The sequence below is a fragment of the Acipenser ruthenus genome, chromosome 25 (assembly GCF_902713425.1).
Source record: "Acipenser ruthenus chromosome 25, fAciRut3.2 maternal haplotype, whole genome shotgun sequence".
NCBI classification, from domain to species: Eukaryota; Metazoa; Chordata; class Actinopteri; order Acipenseriformes; family Acipenseridae; genus Acipenser; species Acipenser ruthenus.
This window is the reverse complement of record NC_081213.1, coordinates 27018583-27033888: the sequence shown is the minus strand read 5'-3', so window position 1 is coordinate 27033888 and position 15306 is coordinate 27018583. Positions and strand designations below refer to the sequence as shown.

At 39.9% G+C, this 15306-nt stretch overlaps 1 protein-coding gene across 3 annotated transcripts in view; it reads left to right on the top strand.

Annotated features, from left to right (window-relative positions):
- LOC117971365 (protein bassoon-like) overlaps nucleotides 1–15306 on the top strand; it is a 118440-nt gene that overhangs the window by 6399 nt on the left and 96735 nt on the right. For all 3 annotated transcript variants that reach the window (XM_058999916.1, XM_058999915.1, XM_058999914.1), the window contains exon 2: nucleotides 5723–6155. In XM_058999916.1, the coding sequence (XP_058855899.1) occupies nucleotides 5723–6155 (433 nt within the window). The remainder of the gene's footprint in view (nucleotides 1–5722; nucleotides 6156–15306) is intronic.

Genomic DNA, 15306 nt, shown 5'->3' with positions numbered 1-15306 from the left:
TGACTTTTAACAGTTTAACACTGTAATGTATTTTACTATAAAAACAGACAAAGGGAATCATTCATTAAAAAACTTAGAAGGCATGGTAAATAGGGCCCTATAATCACAGCCCCAATACAATCAAAACGACAATGAACAAGTGCAGCAAAGGAGAAGGGCATCTGTAACTGATGATGACCAATTGAAGGATTGAAAAAGAGCATTGCAAATTCAAGCCGCATTACACCAATGAAGCTGAGGAATTATCAGGGGAGCTGAATATATTAGCTTGTCTTCGTGCAATAATTGCCTGGAAATGGGAAGGGTCATAGCTAATTGCCTACATAAGAGAGTGACCAGAACCTCTCTTCACTCATTAACCAGGGAGACTGATGTTAGGAAATCTTCAGTGTCCACTCCTCGATGGCAGATTTAGACACTCGATAACGCTGTATATAACCACTTCAACATAGCAGCTGTGTATAATCACCACACCACACTGTAGAAGCTGTGTATTGTGGAAATTCTAACAGATTTGAACATGCTGCTGATATTTATTTTTGTTGCATGGATAACAGTGCGTTTGTACCCTGCTTATGTTACAAGTGGCATTAGTTTATTGGGGGTAGTCTCGCACAATCCGGCAGCAGCTCTATATGCTCAGCAGCATTGGTCCAAGGTGGCCACACCCTCTTCTTCTGGGAGCATGGTATTGGATTCTTAATTTGCAGTACAGATTTAATAACATATTTACAGGAGGCAAATGGAATTGAAAGCAAATGGATACTGTTATTGTGCTTTTTGCGTATGTTGCACATGCCATAGACTAAAATATCTACCCAAATAATTAGAATCACACAGTATAGTAGTTTAGCACCTCTTTCATTGATCATCTGGGAAAGAGCAGCTTGCACTTAAAGTAGATGGAACAGAGAAGCCTTTCTGCACATAAAACACTGTTATGTGGATACACACACACACGCACTCACACACACACACACACACACACACACACACACAGCCTTTTCAGAAAGCACTGCAACGTGAAGGACAGCATGCTGTGATGAGGAAAGAGTGCATGTTTTTCATTTAAATGCGCTTGTATTGTAAATCAAGCAAATAGCCTTAAAGAGGTCTTTATAAGTCCACGCAGGCGATGGAATTCTGAGCTTGAGTTCATAAAACGGAGGCGCTGTGCAGATTGCAGCCCAAGGAAATGTATAACCTTGAAGCATTACCCTGACAACCTCCTTCAGTGTGCTTGGAATTCCAGTAAACCTGCGCTGAAGCACGTGCCTGCACAGAGGGTCAGTACCAGGTTTTTCACTGAATAAGCACAGTGGGATTGGAGAAATATTCAGAAAGGGAAGAAAGAAATGCTGATTTAGGAGTACATACAGTATAGGTGCCGTCAAGCATCTTCTCCTCCTGAGAGGACTCCGGCACGTGATGCAAAGCTGTGCTTCCAGATCATCAGCAGTGGGGGGAGTAGGCACTTTTTTATAAGCAGTGGGAGGGGGGTGATTATAGTATACATTTGTAGTCGTCACACCCTGCTTAGTATTGGTGCAGGTGATGCTGACATGCAGTGGTTGTGGTTTCTCTCATCTCATATGTTGCCTACCAGGGGTTGCTATAAATGATTGGTATTTCAGATGTCTTATTCTAAAAGAAAGAGGAATCATGTATGAGAAATAGTGCAGTTGTAATATCTGGCCACAAGATAAAAAAAAAGCTTTTATTTTTGTATATGTCAGAGAAAGTGAATAGAGCAGTTCTTTCTTGTACTGCACAAACTCAAATTTCTGGAGTTCTGATATTCATTCAGGGTTGATGATCGTGATGAATGAACCAGGTGTTCATATATATATATATATATATATATATATATATATATATATATATATATGAATTATACTGTGTGCAGTGGAATAGCTAATCAATTATCTTAAATAGTGCTTAACAAGAAACTCTGATCATGTGTATTATTCATGCACTGCTTTTGTTTTCTTGTCTATCTTCATTTATAATTTAATATATTGGCAATAAATTCTCCATTATAAAAATAACCTTTAAGTGCATTGGCATCTGCAAAGCTGTGCAAATTAGTTTTATAATTATTATGTTGCTAACACTTTTTACTCTTTGTTAATCATGCTGGTGTTTTACCTGCAACAGTGATTTGACCTTCTTATTAAAAGAATTCCGAGAAATTAAAAGGTCATTAAAACATAACATCTGCCAGACATAAAGCTCAATACTGTATATGAATGTTTTTTTTCAGGCCAAACTATTTTTTAAACTTGAATTCTCATCTCCTTAGTGACTGATCAATAAAGCAACTGATTTCGCAGTATTCATGAAAGCTTAGGTGCTCAAAAAGGGCCCCTTCCTTTCATTATTAACCTCTTGTAAATCAGATAGGGAACACAGAAAGAAAGGAAGGAGGCCTCTTTCTGAATGCTGTAGCTTGACACTGCTACTGGTACACTCTCTACGTTGTTGAACAGTCACCAATTGGGTCCAAATCAGAGTTACTTTTGCATGAAACAAACATGAATATGCTGGACTTCATGCAGAGTCTCAAGTCTTAGGATTGACAAACACATGCCTGTGTGCACTCAGAAGCTGCTGGTAACTGATTGGGTAAGACCATGGCTGCAGTGGAAAAGCGCCAATGAGTACACAACATTATCCAAGCACTGAATGCATGTATCGACTAGCACAGTGTTGAATGCACTGAGGTTGTGCCCAGCAATGTGGCTATGCCCTTGTACATTTTATAACAGTAATATTACAGTGATATTACAGTGATCGTTCAAATGTACAGCAGTTGTATTGAAGTTGTTTTTATCTGGTCTCATTCCCTGAACCTTCACTGTATTTTAATCACGGGCATTTTTAATTTGGACCTCTCTCTCCCACCCTCTAGCCTTTTTCTTAGTTTAATGTTGAATTTCAGAGAAATTTAGGCACACACAACCAAAAAAAGACATATACTATTATTGATTTGTTTTCTGCAGCATCTAGAGTGAGTCATTTACAGTTTTACTTATGCTATTCATGACTGAAACTAACAATTAGGCTCTGAAGGCAATTTAATGGAATATTTTAAAGAATAATCTGGGAACAAATTGAAAACGGTGAGCAAGATAGCATATATGAGTCTAACAGTACTGGGGGCGGACAAGAAAAATCATTAATTGCTTTCAGCAATCAATTTATTTGCTGCTTAAACAGTTTTTAATATGAATCAGTTTCTTGCAAGCTGCTGATATAAGGTCTATCAAAACATAAACTTCTTTATAAACGCGGCTAAATTGAGTGTCTGGGAAGGTTAGCTCTGGCTTGCTCTCACAACTAAACAGTTCCTGGATATTGGATGCATAACAAACTAGTGGTCGGTTACTATGCACATTATCCATTAGGTCCTTTTTGCACAGAGCAATTGCAGTGAACATACAGAACTGAAAAATGAAAAGTCAGCACTACAGTAGTCTTTTCAGCTGCAGAAGTTGCGTTTGCAATTTGTTTCGGTACGGTAGACAGACATTTCCGTTTATGATTGAGTGTTTTAAAGTTATGTACAGACGGGTAATATATTGTGGGTCTTCGCATCCTTTTGGTGTTTCTGTTTTTCTCTCCAGAACTTGGGATTGTCCGCTAGCACTGTGGAGCAGTAATTAGGGAGGCGTACAAGATTAGTTGTCAAGAAATTGGAAGCACCTCTGATTAGCTAGCATACACTTTTGAGTAAATGGGCTGTCCTTCACATGACAGATTCATTTGTTTTGGAATTGGAATTCTCTTCTCACATTCTGAAATATAGCTGCATGTCCCTGTTGCAAGTCAGTTTCGGTCGCAATAGACAAAGATACTGGGAGCCAGGTTTGCCAGGTGCTGACTGTAATGACTGATGTTTCAAGAGGATCTTTCTCAAAAGTGATGACTGTAATTCATGATAACAGGCTGCATATTTCCATCCTTAACTTCCCTGCAGGAATTGGAGGCAGGTTAGTAGACAATGGTCAGAACAAATGGAACACATACAGTCATTTTTCACCCAACCCCTGTACAGCTACAGTATGTGTAAGGGTATCATATGACAACACCAGTATCTGTGTTCTTGGATGTAAAGAGAGCTTCCAAATACCAACTTGGATACACTTCTGTTGTATCACATTATTGCAGACGATTACAAATTCTTATAATGTACTGTGTAACGGTTGATACCTGGAGTATTTGACGCCTTTAAATATGGGATGGAAGGTGAGGTTTTGCTCAAGAGCTCACCCTTGGATTAGATCTGGTTTTGCAAGCCTTGACTGCTCTTTTTTTCTAATCATTGCTATAGTCTCTGGTGCAAATCTAATTGTGAATTAGCATTCCGATATCATAGCATGGCACAGTTTAAAGCATCTGAGAAATCGTGAAAAAGAACAGAACAGAATAAAAGTCTGTGCTTGTCTCTGACGGCTCTTTGAAAACCTGGCAGTCAAACGCAAGGAGTTACAGGATAAGAACAATGGGATGACAACAGGTTAGTCGAAAAGCTGTTTCTTCAGATTTTAAAATCCTTTTCTCTAAGGCAACAATTCCTTTGACAGTTCAGCGTTTTTATACTGACGTTGGATGTGACGGGACACCTTATCCTGTAAATCCCCTTTGAACGATGAGGACCTTTTATTATATTGGGGGTAAATACAAGTGTCAGAGAGAGGCCAGTTCATGCTGTCTTTATAAGGGTTAACTACAAGTGAGAAAGAAGCTCGGCACCCATTTTGTAAGAGGTTCACGCTACCAAACCAACTGAAGCTCAATGGACATTTTCTAATGATTCTGTGGTAGCAGGATGCAGCCCATTTAAGTGTCTATGTGTTTCATCTCCACCCCTTTTGAATGACTGTATGCAGGACAGAATGCTTCAGCCCTTGTGGGTGTAACGTGAAAGATAACACCTGGAAGTGGGGACTGTGTCCGATGTGTGAAAGCATTAAGTACGGATATAATGTAATGGTTTATTCTAACTGGATCCTGTTTTATCCTGTGCTCTCAAATAAACTCACAACAATCTTTGTTGCTGCAGTTGTGCCTACAGCTGATGTTATTAATCCACTATCCATCCTGTGTGGTTCCCTAGCCTGCCTGCAGTGTTCAAGGACCCCACTCCCAATTATAAACAAACCCGATTACTAGCAGGGTCGTCGGCAGTTTCGCTTTCTTTATCTTCTGATCCCAGGTCACTCTCACGACGATCAGGATTACACAGCCAGGTCTCCATGTCCAGGTAGCGTGGACGATATTCAGCCCGTTATCTTTTGCGTTGCAGCAGCCCTGAGGTGAATAAACTGAGTGTCAGATACTTCATTAATTATTTACAACAATTATAAAAAACACACACTATTTACAATATACATCTACACAAAAAAACCCTCTTCATGTACAGGGCTCCTGCCCTGCCACAGTCCAATTATCCTTCCTGCCTCAATCCCCAATTTGCTCAGTTAGTGGTCCCTGTGAGAAAGGTACTCTACTGGGAGCCTATTAAATAATCTCTCTGCCCCACTTCATATGTTACCCTTGTTGTTAGTGTTCCCCCCTAGGTATCTGACAGCTCAGAGGTCATAGGTCAGAAAAAAAAATTCAACCAACAACGGGATAGCTCTGTCTTGCAGTCTTTAAACAGCTTGGCCCAAATGGGGCACAGTCATAACTAGTTCTTTTTCTTGTGTTCCTTTTTCAGCCTGTCGGGGAGACCCAACCAAATTAACCCGGCCGGTCCAAAACCATCGTCCCAAGTTGGCTATGCTGACAGCAGAACAGGGGGTGGAGGGCGTGCCGAGCCCTATCGGCTAGCTGCCCATGATAGCCCCAGAGAACAGAAGACCCAGGCGCCAGGGCAAGGTCAGGGGCAGGGACAGGGGTCCCATCACTCCCTCCACGTGGACACCAGCGTGCGGTCAGGGAAGTCTCCCTCGGTCTCGCCCTGCACCACGCCCACATCACCCTACTCTGTGCCCCAGATCGCCCCGATGCCCAGCAGCAAGGTGTGTCCCCTCTGCAAAACCACCGATCTGACAACCCCCCACAACCAGCCAAACTTCAACACCTGTACCCAGTGCCGCTCCACAGTGTGCAACCAGTGTGGGTTCAACCCCAACCCACACCTCACTGAGGTAGGTGCTCATTCACTGTAAAGATGTCAGCCCTTCTCTTTGGTTTAGCAGGTGATGAGTTTAGAAAAGGCAGGCACACAAATAGGACAATTTGAATGTGTTTTTGTTCCAGTGTAAAATCACTACATTTATATTTTCCTGGAAGAAAACTAAGATTTTACAAAATAGACAAATAATATTAGACACTGTCTGTCTGCCTATCTAGTTCTCTTTCTGCCTGTAAAATAAACAGCTACAAAAGTTGTTTAACAAGGGAACATCAACTACCAGGCAAGGGTCTCACTTTTCTGTCCCTAACGGCATCCCACCTACTGTACCCTATAGCTGTTGGTAGTGTTTTATTACAAGAACATAAAGCTTCTGTCCTTATAAAGCTGGCAGAGGAAGAGCAATTAGGAATATTGACGTGAAGGCAGTTGTACAGATGGCCTTATCTGCAGTGCAGCACCCAAGAGCCAGATAAAGATAGGCCAAAAACCTGAACCTTTATTTTGTGTGGAAATGTTAGCACAGTGAAATGATAAGAACACAGTTTATGGCTACAGTAGCAGCAGGAATGCTGTACAATATTACAATTTACATAAAACGTTAAAACAAGCACGAACCTCCAGCAGCATTAGAAGGCATAGCCAATATATCAAGGACGTTTTTATTGGTGGAAACAAGAGTTGTGCATGTAGTGGCTTAACGATCAAATTAGTTCTGTGTGCCAGAGGGCAGTTGCCAGTTTATGCTTTCAGGAACCAACTAAATATCTGCATTCTAGTATGAGAGTGTGACTCATTTCCATCCTCTGCGTTTTACTCGTTTAATACTCTATTATGTGTGTTGTGTTATTTTTACGTTCTTCTGCTGTTAAGGTATTAGTGGGACTGTAAACAGGTTTTCAAGAGGCAAAGAAACTTGCGTTTCTGTGGCTGCACGTCACGGATGGCTGGAGTGGTGCGTGTGGGTGGTGACGTCAGGTTCAGGAAGCAGTATAAACACAAATGAGACAAGGCTAAAACGGACGCAGCCGCATCTTTATTAAATAATAAAACAAAGATTTAAACAAAACGCACAATAAACAAAAGGGCACACAGGCCAAAGTAAAACAAACACAAAACTATAAATCTATTCTATAACAATGAGTACCTTGTTAACTGGCTGGTAGCATTCATTCTTAACCAGGAGGTCCCTGGTTCAAATCCCACCTCAGCCACTGACTCATCGTGTGACCCTGAGCAAGTCACTTAACCTCCTTGTGCTCCGTCTTTCGGGTGAGACGTAATTGTAAGTGACTCTGCAGCTGATGCATAGTTCACACACCCTAGTCTCTGTAAGTCACCTTGGATAAAGGCATCTGGTAAATAAACTAATAATAATAATAATAATTAATCTCTTTAATTCTCCTCACAACTCTCTTTGCAGCTCTGAGCCCAGAGTGGGTCTTTTATACTGTGGCTGGAGCCTTAATTACCTATTAAACAATGACCTTATTAAGGCTCCAGCCACATTCCCACGAGCTACTTAGGATGGAGATTCAACCCCATCCATGCCAACCACATTTTACGAGACCAGCTTTTTGCTGGTTTCAAACAAAAATGACGGACGGTTTCGTCCCCCTGTAGACACACACAATATACATATAATAATAATAATAATAATAATAATAATAATAATAATAATAATATATAGACAAATGTGTTCTTTGAAGCAAGTAAGCTATTGGCATGCAGACATGTGATTGCTAATTGGCTGTAAAATTCAGTAAAAAAAAAATCAGCAGTTGGAGAAACACACAATGTTCCTTGTTAAGTGTTGAAGTCCACACGAATTAGACACCAAAAGCGAGTGAGAAATGGATGAACCTCAATTATTTTGCTAGGTTCATCTTAGCTTGATAATGTGCTTTAATTAAATGTCAGAATGACTCATCTTGTCAAATTTTGAATATCTACGTGGGTGGTGTAATCGCCTAATGTTTTCTGTAGATTTTTTAAATATCACACATCAACCATTTTAAAAACATTGCAGTTCTGTCCAAAATCCTGTAAACCTCAATGTCTGTTGAGGTTTACAATACAGCTAGTATCTAACAAAAACCATTGCATCCATATTTCCAGGTCACCATATTCAGCATGCTGTATGGCTGAGATATATCAAGATTGCTTCCATTAGACTGTCAGCAGTGGCCATGGCTTTCTCACCTTGCTATGCATTGAGGTGTGATATTAAGATGCAGTCAAGAGGCATTAAAGTGCTTGGCCAATCTAATCACCCCAGAGCCAGCCTGAAAGAGGAAGTCACAGCAGCAAGATTTAAGGCAGAGATGTTAGCATGAGGCTGTGACCTCATGCTTTTAATAACACTCACAGAGGTTATTCTGCTGCTTTCAGGTCTTTGTTGGTGTCGTGCTCCAAGCAATGGGGCCGCTGTTGGATTGGATTTAAAGCGCAATACATTTCACACTGATTTTATAGTGTTACTGCATATAATATTTTGCACAAATATATAGGTATAGGTACAGTGCTTGCAAATGATACTTATAGGTATCTAAAGCAAGTTTTTACCATTGTATACATAATACTATTTTCTTATAAAACTGTACAGAGCCTAGGGAACTCAGTCATTACATCTGAATACAACTGAAGAGTTTTACCCAACAATCAACAAATAGCATCTTCTAAACTCTGTCTTAAGAGGTTCTCAGCTGGCAAGCACGGTGGGCTACTAACCATGATAGTGATCTTGCAAATTGCCATTGCAGGTGGTTTAGTGGCTACATGTCGCCAAAACAAGCCTTAAAATGTTCATCAGCCTCATCAATCAGCTTTAAACACAAAAGCAAGCAACTCGAAAGCAAGCGGCTTTCAGCAAGATCCAAACACTCCCTTACAGTAAAGTTTAAAAAAAAAACATCCTAGAACCAGAGGATTACCTAGAAGGAACTTTAGCAAAACCATTAGGAGACCACAGCTTAACCAGCAATGACAACACAATGCAATTAAAATAATGATTGCAGTGTTCTTGATACAGTAGCACATCAGGAGCACGGATATGAAACTGTGCTACAACAATGTGTGTAGATATGTGTAAAGCACTTTATACCATGTGCAGCAATACACCTTGTTAATACAGCTTCAATTGCACCGTGCTGGGAAACCGTTCAATATGCTTCTATGACGCCATACAATTTTAAATCCGTAGCTGTTTATTATCACCATAAAAAAAACAATACAACTGTTAAGACTGTTAAAGAAAAACTGCTCATGCTCAATCTCAAAGCTCTGCTCTTTGCTTAGCTTCAAGGTAAACATGGCGTGCTTATTTATATCCAGTGTATTTTTGAAGTGACTTTGCCACCAAGCTGTCTGCCTGACATCACCTGTGAGAACTGTGCAATGTTGTGAAAGTCGAAAATGAACTGTGAAATTCCATCTCTGGAACTTTCCAGACTCAGCCCTAAAACAACTTCAAATATATTTGCAATCATTAAAACGAGTGTGGTGTTTGAATCATATTTGAGACTGGCAACAGCATATAGCATGTGTGCAGAGTTAGATATGATATATGATTGAGCACCACAATGTAAAGCCCTGCAGGTTAATAATGGGTTATATATATACCCATTATATATATACAAGGGCCAGCATCAGCAAATATATATATATTTATGAGGTAGCTGGGCTGTATGTGAGCTTAACCAGTATGTCGCCTTGCTGGGTCAGTTATGAGATGATGAGGTCTCAGAGGTTAATAATAATTTCACATTGGTCCTAGTAGCTTAGGTACTGTATAACCTGCGCAGATCAATGAGAAACGGACCATTGTGTCCAATTTCTATCTGTAAAATTGACTGACCGCAGCCACTTTTCAGAATCTTATTGCTGGTGACAGAGAGAGAAAAAAAAACTTTATCATATCCAGATAGTAAGAGTGTGCAGGAGTTGTGCACTTTACGAGAAGCATTGTATTTCCTTTTTAAAATAATTGCACGCTTAATACAATTGGAACAAGGTGAAGGGAGGTAATTTGTTTTATTATTTTTAGCATGCAGGCAACAAACAAACAAAAAGGAAAAGTCTGATTCTGTTTTGTATCTTGACGGTTTGTATTGGCTTAGTGTGGTGCTTGAGGGAGTCTGTGAGTTTGTACGCAATTTAATTAATTTCCACAGTTTCACGCCAGCCTTGTCAATGTTTGGTTATCATCGTTATGACCACAGTTGTAACACAACATGAAAGAAAAAAAAAAAATCCAGGCATTAGATCAGGTTATGCTCAGAAACCAGTCAAGGGCATCATAAAAGCCTTTTTTTCACTTGTACTATTCAATATTTCATAACGGTAGGGGACATATATGAATGGTGTAGCTATCTGAACAACAGCTACATTAAAACATGCTTCTTTGTTCCTTGCACGGTTAGGGCAGCCTTATCATGAACAGTTTACAGTACTGTAGGCCAGCACATTGCCACAACACTTTCTTCCAACACCCGTGACTTTTGGTAAACTGCATTAATCGATTCACAGCAAACCTTAAATGTCTTAGCGAGAGCACATACAGCAGCAGCTGTGAGGCTCACAGTGTTACTGAACAGGCTGTAGCGTTGAAATCACAACACATTACTTTCCCTAGTTTCAAGCTGTTGTACGTATTCTTGCAATATCTTTTTCAACACAATTGTGATTGCTTTGATATTTTTCTTAACATATCCCTGGTTATGACTGGTTATTTTGGTTTCGCATCGGTTTGGCACCTGGTCTTCCCGTCAAAATGCCTTCTGAATTGATAACATGGGCTGCTAAACACAGCCCGTTCAATCAGAAACGTTTCATTAGTTCCTGACTCCTCCCCCAAGGTTCAGCATTTGGATTGGTTCGTCTGTCCTGCCTGCTCACTCGGGCACAGGTTCAGAGGGGTGGGAGCAGGTTTATGAAACAAGATTGTGTTGAAAAAGTTATTTTGTATTGGCTGGGTGTAGACCCTGCTCTGAATTATTCTTGAGTGTCTAAAGGCAATAGGAAATGGGAATCTTAAGGCATTCCAGATTTTAATACAATCTTGATTAGCCACGTTGTATAGGTAACAAGTTCAGGTGTGACTTATCAAAGTCAAAGTAAAACCAGGAATGGATCAAACTGCTTAGGCAACGGGAGTGTTATTTCCATCCTTGGGCTTGTTTTCATGCACCCGCCTAAGAACGTGTTGGTTTTTCAAATGAACTGGTTCCATATGATAACTGAGATGGACCTGCAGCTAAAATAAATGGGTTCCAAAAAAGTTTGGATACATAGAAGGAATGCAACCAGATGTTTTGAGATCCACACTGTAACCAACAAAAAGTTCTGGAAAAAAAGTGTGATAAGGGCAGAGCTTTCTAATTAACACCTTGCAATTGTGAGATTCTGAGAATCCCTCCTAGACCAAGGGCCAGCATCAGCAAAACAGGAACATTCTGACTTGTAAAGGAAACTATTAGTTTAAAATTAGACTTCCTCTGTTCCTCTCTTATCCCTGTTGAGATAAAGGCCTGTATTTTCCACTATGGGCAACTTGCAGGCAAACTGCTCACTCCATAGCAAACATATGAAGTGGGGAATATGCAGACATAGGCACAACTCATAGCCAACATAGACACAACCTTCTTGCATTCAAACATCTCTCCGTCTTTCTAACCTTCTTGACACATCATGCACGTTCCTCAACAGTCTGTTTTAGATATCTGTTTATTGTGATGTACCTAGTAACTAACATGATTTATATCAGCATAGGGCAGCTCTCTGCTACATGCAGCCCATATATGCAGTGTACATGGAAAGCGATTTAGTTTAATCAAGAATAAAAGGTCACTGCCGATGACAATACAGAGCGATAAAGTATGTCAAAATGTGCACATGAACGCAGCAAGTGATATCAATTCAAAGATGAATGGGAAGTATCTGCCAGGACAGTAGAGGTCAGTGAAGCGATGCTGTTGAACTAGCCCTAGCCGATTCTCCTCCTCAGCCTGCAGGAGTACAAACTCCCATGCAGTGGGCCCCCAGCCAAGACTTGGTCAAAAGTTTCTACCCAACAAGCTCCTGATCATATGAACCACCCTGAACTCTAATGTGGTGGTGCCTTCATACATGAGCCACGGGACCGAAAGTGCTTTCTCGGCTTTGTCAGCTTTGTGCAGCAAGTTCTGCATCTTGAACCAGCTTTATCAGCTGATGGGACTTCTTTAGCTGACCGGGCAGATTGAAAACCTTACCCTGTAAAAATCAGCAATAACGGAGGCAGCAGTGGACACTTGTACTATATCAACCCACTTTGGAGCAAAGGGATCTGATTCGCATTTGTGTAGCACCTTGCCTTGAGACACAGCAGTTTCATCCATCAATCTGAAGCCTAATTTATTGCACTTCCCATTTATAGTCCAGATTGAAGATGTAACTGCTTAGTATAGCATTCCCTTAAGCAGTTCCGTGAACTATGATAAATCACCCCTGCTTTTTTATTTTATTGAAATCCTTTTGTAAGCTGGGTAACCTTTTGCACACGTTTAAACTGAATTGAGCTCCATAACTAATTTATAGAGAGTCAGGACACCGCAGTACAGAAAGCATGGCTGAATAAGTGTCGATATAAATACTATTTACTGTACAGGGAGGGTGCTATTGATTGTAGAGTTGTATTGGGGCAAATGAAGGGAAATGACATGGCTTGGAAATGGGTAAGAATAATGATTTATGCATTATTTGATGTAAATGAAACATAGTTTAGGCTTCTACACATTGAGCTATAGATTCAGAATTTGGTATGAATTCAGAAAACGGAATTCCATCTGCAGAATTCCAACACTGCTGTAAACACTTGGATTTACTGGAGACAGTAACACTGCACTGAGCAGAACCACTCACATAGGGAGATGCTGTAATAAGAATGACCATTTGTTTGGTCTTCTGCCGTTTGACTTTCCGATATTTTTTTTTTTGTTCCCGTCAAGAAGCGGGTCGATCTGTCAGAAGCAATCTCAATTCAATTGCTGCATGGATATTTATAGCATCGCCTTTAAAGCACAGGTAGTCTTATGCCTTTTTTATTTATTGTAATCTCATACAAGGGAATTATGAGTAACAAGACCCAGAGGCTCATTGGTGTCCAGAACTAGCAACATCTTGTGCAATCTGTCTTTTATCACCCAGGATAACTCACACTATTTCACATCATTTATGCCTTAGTGTGCACTCCATGTAATCTCTGTCCAGAAATGCAATCTCCGGTAAATAAAACCAGTAACACTCTACATGAAGCGTGTCTAATTATTGTGTATTTACATAGTAGTTACTTAGTAAATACATGTGTACTGACACATAATTACAATGTCATGATGCATAGTTACAATGTATTTAATGTATAACTCTTTTTTCAGGACATGATCCTAACCCTAACCGCTCTAACCCTAACCCTTTTCTGATATAATTGTGTATATCGTGCAAAAAGATTTACACAGTAAGTACATTGTAACTATGCATCATGACATTGTAATTATGTATCAGCACACATGTATGTACAAAGTAACTACTATGTGAATAGACAGTAATTCAGGACACTTAATGTAAAGTGTTACCATGAAACCAATCATGTTTTGCACAAAATATTGCATTTCACTTATTTCCATCCAAATAACATTCACAGCTCACCCACCCCTGTCTAAGACAGCTCCATCTGTTTCTTAGGAGATGTAAGTTCTGGTGCACTGCGTAACTGTGTTTTATGTCACTTGTTAAAACCTGTCAGTCTTTTCTGGGAAATGTTAGGTGGTTTAAAGTAGTCTAAACATAGATTGCTGAACAGAAATGAAGTGGAAACTATATGTGTGCTAATTAACAGAGCTGTATAATCATCAGATTGCATTTTGATTACAATCTGCTAGACAGACTATAAAGAGGATAAGAATATTCTGGTATTTTCAACAGCTCTGAAATCGCTTGTTATATATAGCACAGTTGTGAAATTGCATGGTACCTTATAAAATGTTTTGAGATACATCAAAGGAGTGCTTGGTAAGCTTTACTCTGTTGTATTACTCCAGTGTAAGGACTGGAAATGAGTTATTATTCCCTAATGCTTTCTGAGCTAATGGCAGCATTGGTAGAACAGTGCTATGTGAAACTGCCTCTTACTTCAATGAACTATACAATAAGATCATAAGACAATGTACAAACAATAGAAGAGCAGTTGGCCCATCTCTTGCATTCTAGCACAGTCGTTTGAATTGTGTAATTGGTAGGGGAAAAGCTCAGTGTACAGCAGTGAGAAGAGGTCAGCGGCATGCTCTACTGTTATAGCCCTCCATAGATTAACACCAGGTTCCTATTCCCAGCTCACTGGAACAGAGGAAGGCACGGAGGCACAGCCTGACCCCTGCACCCTCCCTTAACAATATATTGTGTTTTTTAGTTTGTTAGTGTATTTCAACTCAGTTTCTGGCAGAAGTGTTGGTGTGAGATTATTGATTGCCGGCTTCTCTCTGTGCTTTCTCATGGGAAACAGAGCTGAGAAGCCTTCATAGCACGGGATGATCGTGTTTGCTTGTCCAGGTCTAAATTGAGTAAGCATGCATAAAACAGCATTGCACCAAGATGCATTCTTACTGAATACAGAAATGAATTACTTCAGAGCTCAGAGGAAGAGCACAAGATATTCAGGTGTTATTCCTGTGATATTCAGCCAGAATGTATTATGAATTTGCGTCCATTATTTTTAGTTACCCAGTGTTTATTTCATTTATACTGTTTATTTGTGCATTGAACTGACTTCCTTCATTTTGACCAATTCCATATCAACACCAGCTTACCATTAAGAGCACTCTCTGTCAGTCAATTTGGAGGCCATTTACAAAGCTCTGCATGGAGACCATTTTAGTGAAACCCATTTCCACTGCCATTAACATGCAAGCAATTGTACTAGCAGTAGTAATTTGTTTAGCCTTGATTCTCAATACATTGCAAAATGTGTTTAAAAAAAATCAATACTGCAGTTATTATTTTTTCCTTTCTATTATGTATAGTCACAGCATGTGCTTGATTTTGTTTAAATTGGTTGAATTGTTTTAATTTGTGCTCTGTTGATAGTAGCGCTTCCTCTCTCTGTGACTCAGACAAACTGTTATGAAAAAGTG